The sequence below is a fragment of the Papaver somniferum genome, chromosome 10 (genome assembly GCF_003573695.1).
Source record: "Papaver somniferum cultivar HN1 chromosome 10, ASM357369v1, whole genome shotgun sequence".
NCBI classification, from domain to species: Eukaryota; Viridiplantae; Streptophyta; class Magnoliopsida; order Ranunculales; family Papaveraceae; genus Papaver; species Papaver somniferum.
The window spans coordinates 66,590,493-66,601,137 of NC_039367.1; the positions used below are offsets into that span (position 1 = coordinate 66,590,493).

Sequence of the window (10,645 nt, forward strand, 5' to 3'; positions counted from 1 at the left end):
CAGGAACTTTAGTTCGTAAACTGAGTTCGCAAACGAACCTGAGTTCATGAGTATGTATTTCATATTTACCGATTTTAGAACCTGACCACTGTGTTCGCAAATTGAGTACGCAAACAACAGTTCCGAAATTTAGTTCGTAAACTGAGTTTGCAAACGAACCTGAGTTCATGAGTACGTAATTTATACATACCGATTTTAGAACCTGACCATTGTGTTCGCAAACTGAGTACGCAAACAACAGTTCCAGACTTTAGCTTTGTCCAGCCGTTTCGCAAACAAGGTACCTAAACAACAGTTCCGGACTTGGTCTTGTCTAGCCGTCCATAAACAACGTACGCGAATAACAACTCTGTACCTGTTCAGGTAAACCCGTTCGCAAACATAGTTCACAAACAAGAGTTCCGGACCTGAACTAGAACTTCACAATGCACATGCAGAGTATACATACTGTGATACATCCAGGTGTTGTAGTCGTTCTAAAGCTCTTATTTAATCATTGAAACATCCTTGGAAGACGACAATGGTAATCTTACACATACCACTAGCTTCAAGTAATTTTCAAGTGATTAATCGATCAATACGAAACTTCCCAAGTTAACATCAAATGACCGTCTCACACAAATCATGTAAAATGTTCAGGGTAATTTTCACATGGTCATCTTTGACTTAATATTTAGTTTCCAATAAATAAATTTTCTCCGACTAAACTCGTCAAGTATACGATGAACTTAGGTAAAGCTAAAAGCTTCCAACACATATTTCGATAAATAGATAAACGTGATAAACTCGGCTCGAAATATCAAATGTGTATAATGTAAAAGTCTATATAGCTTTACGACTTAGTCTCATTAGAAGATAAAATAGAATAGACTTCTGAGTAATAGATAAGTTTTAGTCTCCACATACCTTTTGTTGATGAAGTTCCTCCAAGCTCTTCAGTAGGTCTTCTTCTTCAATTGGTGAACGCCGTGAAGTTTAAAGCTCAACTATACACTTCTATCCTAATCCGAGACATATCTATAAGTAGATTAGAAATCAAGTATATAGTTTTGATCAACTAAACTTGACAAACCAGCTTGAGATAGCAACACTTGTGAGTTCGACCGAGCAGTGCTCTAACACATACAACTTACTTAACTTAATTACCTTAACTAAATGCATACAATTTACTTAACTTAACTTAATTAAATGCATCATATCTGGACAACAGTTTCAAGATTTGATAACAACTTTCAAACTGAAAATCTTTTCCGTTCCGGTTGCACCATTCCGCCCGACACCTTTGCTCGACATCAAATTCGTTTTCACCAATTCTTTGGCTTCGATTGCATAGCATAGGCAAGGAAACAAACAAGTGTACATCCTTATTAATTGATCGGAAGCGACCATACAACTGATTTGCATCTCTATTATTGAGGTTCAACATTTCTTCTTGAAATCTCTGAGATATGTTTTCCCAAAAAGTGATTTGTTGCTGTTATTTTGCATGATTGATATTATCCAATGAAAAATAAATAATAAAATAATAAAATAATAATAATTCTTACAAATGCATTCATCTTCAGCTAAGGAAAATCTACGACCCCGGCCCCGAACTGCCATATTGAATCTGTATAGTGAAAATATGAAAACTGAAGTGAAAGTATAAAACTTGAGTGAAGGAATGAAAATTGGAGTGAAGGCGTGAGTTGAAATGAAATTATATTGGGTATTCATAGGGTGATCAATTTAGGACCGTTGGATGGGATATACTAGGCGGTCAAGTGTTACCCGCTGGCGATCGAGTCTTGACCGCTAGGTGGAATTTCAACCGAGCAGTCGATTCTACACCGCTCAGTAGAGACTCGAGCACGCCCGGCTAAGTGGAAAATTTATCACTTAGCCAGGCCTGTTTGCTGATCTATCAGCTCCATAATGGATGCAAAACGGGCAAGCAGGTCGGTTTGCTATGCCCATAGGACTCGGCTTAAGGCCACTCCCCATATCTGGCAAGGGGCTTTCCGAATATAAGCGCCAACAACTTTTCCAGTGTCCGTTTCCGATGTATAAAGATCGCGCGTGTCTCCAGTTCCTTTAATCACAAATCAAAACTGAGAGCAAAAACACCAAAGAGAAAATTTTAGGGTTTCTCATTAGGGTATCAAACAAAATCTTGAACAAGTGAATTTACTCAGAAAATCTGGTAATCATCTCTTGTCCGTTCTTGATAAAATTCTAGTAATTACATTTGGTGTGTGATTTCACACAGCTAGATTTCTGTTCTTTGAATTGAATTTCTCCATTTACAGTTCTTGCTAGATTGGGTTCTTCGTAGGCATACGAGCTTTTCATAGAACTGCTGATATCATGTTTTATGTCTTCTATTCAAGAAGACACGCTAGATCATGTTAGATACCCAGTGTCGAAGGTGTCTACTATTATTGAACCGCTATTCGTCCGAAATTACTTAGTCTTGAGTTGTTTCTTTAACGTCTGGACAATTTTTTTTTGCAGTTATCCCATCTGTACTGCCATGAAATTTGTGGATAATCTTCCATTTGAAGTTGGTCAGCTGATAGAATCAAAATCGTTTCTTGAAGGTTACCGTGGAGCATGGTTTCGGTGTAAGGTAATATTGGATGTTATGATCCTATAGTCTTGTTCTTGTTTATGTATCTGAATGAAATGCTTTGCACGAGTTTTTTTATTTTCTTTTTCTTTTTCCAATGTATAGATAGAGATAAGCTGATTGTTTTTCCTTGAATATACTCTCAGCTAGTTGTTGTCAATCTTTATTGGTTAAAGCATGATATTTTGGCATGCGTAAAAGCTTTAGCTTTGTTACGATGTACAAACAGAGTCAGGCTTTGCTAGAGAACTGACAGTCCCCACATTCTTCATATATACCTCCCTTGAGACTAAGGATTAATGTCAGCTTTTCCATTTTATATAAGCAAATATGGGAGCAAAAGCTGCAAAATTTGAGTTCTATTTCCGTCTCAATAACCCGAGATTGGTATGTAATTACAGTTGTTCTTTTTTTGTAGGGTATGGGTCACTGGTCTCCAGCTCAAAAATTCGGCTCTATTCATAATCTACAATTCTTCCTTTTCTGTGAGTTATATTCTCTAGCTTCAAACACACAATGGACTTGTCTCGATCTCTTTTTTCTCCTTCTATCTTACTGTACACCTGTTCTCCTTGTCTTTCTATCCATCTGATCTTCGTCATCTAATATATCTCCATTTTGTTCTGGTTTGGTTATGTTACAGATGCTGGATGTCAACCATAACACTAACTTTTCTTGTCATTTACTCCTCTACTTGGTTTTTCGCTGTGTTTGAAAGCCTTCATTTTCAGCTTCATGTTATATTGTTGATCTGTAGATTTTATACCCATGAAAGGTGGAAGATGTTGGATTTAGGCTTTTTGAGTTTGAGTGTGTTGGATGGGAAATTCTTGAGATCCCCGTTACTTGTATGTCTTAGCTGGAGTCTATTTCAGTGATGTATTGTGGAATATGATAGAAGTGCAGAAATTTGGTTCTATCTTCAGTATATCACAGAGTTAGATGCGTTATTGATGTAGTTTGAAGTGTGATAGCCAATTTGGGTGTTGCTAACGTGATTTAGGAAGAAAAAGGGAAATTGCACCGAGAACAGTAAAGCTCTTGATGATATAGTTGCTAAAACAGTGCTTCTAGATTATGATTAGATCCTTTAATGACCTTGTCTTCTTATGAGCTCTTTCTGAGTGTAAGACAACTTCTTAGGAATGTTGATAGGAACATATATCGTCACAATTTATCAAAAAGTATATCGAGTCATGAGAGAATGATATTTGTGTCCAGATGTTTTTCTTGGGGGATGAGACTATAAGACCTCACTAGTCTAAAGGGAAATTGATCGTCCTTTATCCACCTTGGACCTCGCCTGCTGTCGAAATCTTCTCGGAAGTTGGATCAAGAGCTTAGGCCGACTCTTGTCAAAATAAATAAACCCGTGTAGTGCAAAACGAGGATTCAATAACTAAGGCGAATACAATATTGGTCGACATGTGTATCAACTTATCTCATCATGTCATTCAAACACATCTCACTTGTTAATTTATTTTCCAGTCTAGTGTCAAAATGAACACTTAATAAGTTTGTATTGATATTTGTACGGTTTACTCAAGTATAAATGGATGGAAAATTAATTAGAGAAAGAAAGATATATAGAAATGTATATCAAACATTATACGGCAAGACGCGGTATCATAATTGCTTGATTATGTTTTGTTTCCTCCAGATTTTATAACGAAGCCTCCAAGTACAGTTGCATTGTTGTGGCATGATATTGTAGCAAACATATTTTTTAGGTGAAATTTTGACGCCTTCGAATTCTGAAAGTATCCTAACTGTATTTAGGAGATAAATTCCCCATTTCATATATAATTTGAGCAAGCTTAGTAAGTTTGCTTTCTTTTTGAAAGAATGTAGTGTTTTGTTCTTGTGCCATCTTATTTGATTGGATAAGTATAAGTACTTCATATTATCTGTTAGGGAGTTATTTTTTTCCCGTATCTTCTGGAATAGAGAATTGCCTCATATACATTGTTGCATATCATTTGTCAGATTAAAGATTACGGAAAGAGATGCGGAGAACATAATGTTGCATTGGAGTATATTGACTTTCCAGATGAGAGTAAGTATGGTTCATTTATTAGTTTGTTCTTTTTATTTTATTTACACAGTAAGCCCTAATATATAGATTTGAGTTATATTTTCATTGTGTTTGATCCTTGATGATAGAGTAGAGAACTCATTACTGATGGTATCTGGTATTGGATATTGAGGGATCAAAGTTTAGTTGACATTCATGTATTTGTGGCTGATTTAAACAGCACTACTACTTGATTGTCAACAATAAATAGATACATTTGATGTTCAATATCTGTTGAGATTCAACTGAAATGATTGTTTGTGGAACGCTGATCAACCCGAACCTGAATTCCAGAACTAAGCGATTGCTCGACTGAAGAGTAAATTTTAGTTAGTTAGAGGAAGATTTTTACAGCGCTAGCTTCAAGGTGCTTAACGCCCTAGGTTCGTTGCATTCTCTGTTTCGTTAATGAAATATGCTTACAACTAAGGTTGCTTTACGTTAGGTGTTGCATCTCCTTCTCAGAATTCTTTCTCTAGCAGAAGTCTTTCCTTTCTATATGTACCAACTAGCACATTAGTTATAGACTAGAACTCTTTCTAAACTAGTAATTCTAGGGAAACAAAAGCTCCTTCTGAATTCGTTGTTATCAGGAAATAACGCTCTAGTCTTTCCCTCAAGAATAGAATTCTAAATCCAGAGTACTTGGAGAGTAATTCACTTGTACATAAACCCTTATATGGGTCTTTTGATGGGTTTTAAACCTAAAATGGATCACTCACAAGTTTACAGTTTAATGTGATATAATGTTTATGCCAACATTTGCTGTGCTAAATATTATAAAAACTTGCGAAGTTTAGAAAGTTTCAGTACTCGTATCTGGAAATATAGAAAGAGAAAAAAGTTTGGGTACTGTCCTATTATTTGGTTTCTTGAAAGTGATTTTCGTATACGTCTTTATCTGGATTTCCAGTTTTAAGTTTTAGTTTATCATTTATGGACTTCCTGATTTTGACATCATGGCGTTTTCAGAAAGAACATGGATTCACTTGTATCGTCAGTCTCCGGCTGAGAGAAATTTGGTTTCCAAAAGAAGACATTTGATGTTGCGGCCTAGCTATCCTCAGATTTACCATCGGAATCAAATGCCTGATACGTGTGACATCTCAGAAATAATAGCAATTGTTAATGGTACCTGGAACGTGGGAGATATGGTTGATTGGCTCACGGATGGTTGCTATTGGTCTGCATGGATCACTAATGTACAAGATGAGGAAAATGTACAGGTATGAATATAATTAGAGCGTTAGATAGCCTTGTTTTATATTTGTATTGTAGTTTTCAATATCACCACTCTGAAAAATTTCTTCGCGACCTTAAATATCTCATTTGAACATTCCCTTTTAAAGTAAATAATGTTGATCAGATGCGGGTGTAAATTTGGATATGATCCAGTTGATCAGATGCTGGAGCCATTACTGTAGTTATTGGCTAGTGAATTCTTATGAGAGAGTGTGTAAAAGGGATCATCTTATGTAATCTTGAATTGGCAAAGTACTAGATATTGTATTTGTCTTGAGATGACCTTTTTACCTCTTGGGATTCTGTTGCATTTGAGATGATCACTTACCTCGAGAAAAGATTCATTATGGCATCAATATCATCCCCATTGACATTCGTTTTTTCTTCAGTTGGCCTACATGTTTAACATTCAGTTGGGCCCTATAATTCTCGATCCATTGTTGAGTCAGTTTAAATGGGCAGAAGGCCTAGTAAACTGTTCTATGTTTTTATATGATCAATGCAAATATATAAACTGTTCTATGTTTTTATATGACTACTAATAAAGTAATAAACATATGGCATATATAGTAGAAAATTTATCAAATCTCAAGTGTGTTATGTTTAATTTACAGAGTTCTTGTTGAGGGCATATTATACAAGCTTTTCCACCTTTAAGGCTGGAACAGCCGTTTTATCTTTTCTCTAATTTAGTTTTGGTTTCAGATTCAGTTACCAGAACCTCCAGCGGGTGAAGGAGGATCTTATGTAGTTCCTAGTAAAGAATTACGTCCAACCCTGGATTGGACGCCTGAGCTCGGTTGGACTGTGCCTATCTCCAAGGTGATTTCCTCTGCAGCCCATCTTTACATTTATTCAATATATGAAGAGAACTACCTGTGGCCTTTCTGTGTTAGTTACCAAAACAGAACTTTCCATGTCATTGGTATCTGTCATTACTCAAATATCTTGAAGAGGTTCGATCTAGTTCATATTATGTATAGGGGGGTGGTATTATAACAGTGCCTTAATGCATAAATCTTGCTGCATATGCATTTAAAACCAGTGAGAGCCCCAAATGTGAACAAGCCAAATGCTGGTTCTCACATATAATGACTTGTAGATCTGCCTATCTTGTGATTTCTGTCTGAACATATATGTTTGTAGGGATTACAAGCCTGAAATAGATGCTAAATATTGTTGGGTAAGATAATCTGTACGATGAGGGGTACCACACAACCAACAATGAGTGAATTGTCCATCTAGCATGAATGGTGGACTGGTTTCACAAAAAAACAGTGGAGCAATGTCTTTACGCATACTGCAATGTTATGTTTTTGGCTAAGAAAGAGGAAATATGTATTACCGGTTAATGCATATAACAAGTAATAAACTAGGGAAGCAAATTTCAGAGGTGCAATAAGGATGCAATAAGTCAGGATGCAATATCTACATATATCGGCACTCAGTTCTTCATGTGTTTCCCGACAATGCCTTTTAATCTGTTATGGTTGTTGCCTAGCCTTTTAAATGAAAATGTATGTTCCTGAAGATATCCATTATCATCAATAAATGAAAATATCGGTTACTGAAGATATCCATTATTATCAATTTGTGACTTGTGTAGTTTTCTGATGACAAAGTACACATTACAGTACAAAGCAGAAGCCTTTTAATTGGATGGCTAATGAATTAAGCATTACTTGTTTGTGCTTGGTGGTTGTAGATAGGTGCGACTTCTCGTCCCTGTGTTCGTTTGATACAGCGTAAGAGTCCAGGTTATGTTTAGCTTTGCTTAATATCATTTACTCTTCTGTATACGCTTTTAATTATTACGAAGCCCATGCTGTCATTTGCCTCCTTTCCTGGTTATGGAGTGTGCAAAGCAGTCATAATTGTACTGTCTCTCTGGGTCGTCTTCCGAGAAGAGGATGGTAGAAATACCTGAGTGATACTACTAATGAGGTCCGTCGGCTTCCCGTATACATTTATATAAACACTTGTGACATGGTTGTTTAAAAAGTTCCCTTCCTCTTAATATCCAACCGGGGATTTGTAAATAGAAGAATAAACTTTATTTTCTCACTCCTAATCATTAATGAACCGTAGAACTGAAAGTTACTCCAGAAACTTCAAATTAGTTTTACCTCTGAACTCGTTGAATTTATCGTTTGATGTAGGTATTGCAAGAAATGACGACTTAGGTACAGGTGAGAAATCGTCATTGAAGCTTAGTTCGGCTTCTGTTTCTTCACATAGTTCAGCTGGCTCATTGCGTTCAGAGTTTTCAAGGGGTTCTTCAGTAAGTAAGATCAAGAAAAGCTCCAATTCTCTGGAAACAGTAGTGATGAAAAAGCATTCTGGTGATATGCTGCACAAACGGAAGACTGAAACATCAAGCATAAAGAATGATGGTACAGAAGAAACCATTTTTCCAGATAGTATTTCCTCCAAATCAGTTTCAGCAAGAAATAACGTGGCTTCAAGAGAGCAGTATAATTTTTGTGGGTCCTCGAAGAAGTTGAGGAAAAATGAAACTGAGTTGAATTCAAGGTTAAATGGCTCAAAGGAGCTTTAGCCTACGGGCTTGAGCTTTCAAATGCAATGAAGCCTTCATGGAAGTTCGTGGAAACTTGAACATAAACTGCTTTAGGCCTGAAAGTTATGGTGAGAACATTGGGTTAACTCCAGTATGTATATAATTAGTAGAACGTGCACATCAGATGGATGATTTTTTTTGAAGTTTACAGGGGAGCGGACCTAGGTAGAATTGCCGAAATGCTCTTTCATTTGTGAAGTCTTGGCATTCCCTTTATTATTACAGGCATTAGTTGATTTGTAATTCCAATTTTGAAATTAAACTCCACTTCTCCCATTGTTTTGTTTGTTCATGGAGGAAATAGTAAAACATCTAACATGTTATCCATATACCAGTATAATATATTGAATAGCGTTTATTTTCCTTCTTTTTCTTGAATTTACCATAGGATTTAGGTAGGATGAGAAAATAGGTGAATGGAGACGGTAAGCAGAGAAAACCTTCATTTAATAAAATAGTATTAAACGTTGTTTCCATTTTATTTTGCTGTTGATGAAAAAACCAAATTAAAAAATAATTAAATTGTTGAGAGATTATTGGGAAACTATATTAGTTGTTCTGTGAAAACAGATGCAGTTGTAGACGAAAAGATCGTGAGGAGACCCGGATGCATTCCTGCAAGCTATTCCTAATCTATACGTAATTTGTATCTGCATGTTTTGAACCCCATCCGAGAGAGTATTTATATACGTATAACGTGAAGCCCCTCACTTCCATATTCAAATTAGACAAGATTAGAAGAACAAAAATGAGAAACTCATTTCTTTACTTTGGGCTATTAAGCCTTTTCACTATACTTTTCTTCTCTAAATCATCTCATCAAGCTGATCCCCCTTGTACCCCAAACCCACGACTCCAAAGTGCTTTCAAAGCTATCCAAGAATGGAAAAAGTTAATTACAGCTGATCCGAAGAACTTTACGTCGAATTGGAATGGACCCGATGTCTGCAACTATAACGGTGTTTTTTGCGCACCAGCTCCTGATAATCCGCACATCGACACTGTTGCGTCAATTGATCTCAACGAACAAAATATTGCTGGTGCAGTGCCAGATGAACTAGGCCTTCTTACGGACCTAGCCATTTTTCACATTAATTCAAATCATTTTAGTGGAGTCATACCTGAAAGTTTCTCAAAGCTTCATCTCTTATATGAGTTGGATATTAGTAACAACTTATTTGCAGGTAAGTTCCCTAAAGTTGTCCTTAGTATGCCTGCGCTAAAATATCTAGATATCCGTTTTAACAATTTCGAAGGTAGTGTTCCGTCGAAGCTTTTTGATATGGAACTCGATGCAATCTTTATAAACGACAACAACTTCCAATTCAGTATGCCGGCAAATTTTGCCAACTCAACTGCTTCGGCTATAGTATTGGCAAACAACCGTATTGACGGTTGTTTGCCTTCAAATATAGAGAAAATGGCGGGAACATTGAATGAGATGATTGTTTCAAATAACGGGCTTTCTTCATGTTTGCCACCTGAGATTGGGAAGTTGGTAAATTTGACAGTTTTAGACGGTGGCTTCAACAGTTTAATTGGACCGCTGCCTAAGACGATGGGTAATTTGAAGAATTTGGAGATACTGAATGTGGCACACAATGAATTGTCCGGAGATATCCCACCGACTATATGTTCTCTGCGGAATTTGGAGACTTTCACCTATTCGAATAATAAGTTTGGTGGCGAACCTCAAAACTGTTCAAATTTAAACAAAAAAGGTAATAGAGAGAATCGTACTCCAAATATGCCACCACAGCGACCAGATAAAAGATTCTCACTGTTTCATTCATAGGCGGTGCCTGTATAATGTGATGGCTCCTCCACCGCCACCTTCATCTCCACTACTCGGCCGTCAATAAAAATATTTCCCTCCTGATAATATATGGCAGGTATAGTTTGTATTTCCACTTGGTCAATGGTAATATATAAATAAAATGTCATATATCATACTTGTAGGTATGATGTTTAAGTTTGAAAAAGTCAAACTTGTTTTGGTCGGTGAGGGGAACTTGTATGGGTTTCAGATAACCCAAACTTGGTCGGTGAGTGGAACTTGGGTTTATCCCAAATTTGGCCGGTCAAGAGTTTATGACAAATAATGTGTTTACTTGATCCTAAAGTCTAGGAATTTAATAGCTTA

The 10,645-nt window shown here is 36.5% G+C and overlaps 2 protein-coding genes across 2 annotated transcripts; both read left to right on the forward strand.

The window, feature by feature from the left end:
- The first annotated feature begins 2,051 nt into the window (after positions 1 to 2,051).
- LOC113317335 lies at positions 2,052 to 8,829 on the forward strand. Its single transcript, XM_026565463.1, has 7 exons — positions 2,052 to 2,182; positions 2,494 to 2,608; positions 4,595 to 4,664; positions 5,655 to 5,908; positions 6,630 to 6,746; positions 7,630 to 7,681; positions 8,084 to 8,829. Exons 2-7 carry the CDS (start codon positions 2,513 to 2,515, stop codon positions 8,479 to 8,481), a joined length of 987 nt encoding a protein of 328 aa, XP_026421248.1. The 5' UTR covers positions 2,052 to 2,182; positions 2,494 to 2,512; the 3' UTR covers positions 8,482 to 8,829.
- A 383-nt stretch (positions 8,830 to 9,212) lies between these two features.
- Positions 9,213 to 10,440, forward strand: LOC113315093 (leucine-rich repeat extensin-like protein 6). Its single transcript, XM_026563410.1, has one exon. The coding sequence runs from the start codon at positions 9,251 to 9,253 to the stop codon at positions 10,295 to 10,297; it is 1,047 nt and encodes a 348-aa protein (XP_026419195.1). The 5' UTR covers positions 9,213 to 9,250; the 3' UTR covers positions 10,298 to 10,440.
- The last annotated feature ends 205 nt before the right edge of the window (positions 10,441 to 10,645 follow it).

Bases quoted from the DNA above. Each gene is read 5' to 3' on its own strand.
- LOC113317335 (XM_026565463.1), top strand. From the start codon at position 2,513: ATGAAATTTGTGGATAATCTTCCATTTGAAGTTGGTCAGCTGATAGAA. The intron at 4,665-5,654 runs GTAAGTATGGTT...TGGCGTTTTCAG, and splicing joins TATTGACTTTCCAGATGAGA to AAAGAACATGGATTCACTTG. The intron at 7,682-8,083 runs GTTATGTTTAGC...CGTTTGATGTAG, and splicing joins GATACAGCGTAAGAGTCCAG to GTATTGCAAGAAATGACGAC.
- LOC113315093 (XM_026563410.1), top strand. From the start codon at position 9,251: ATGAGAAACTCATTTCTTTACTTTGGGCTATTAAGCCTTTTCACTATA.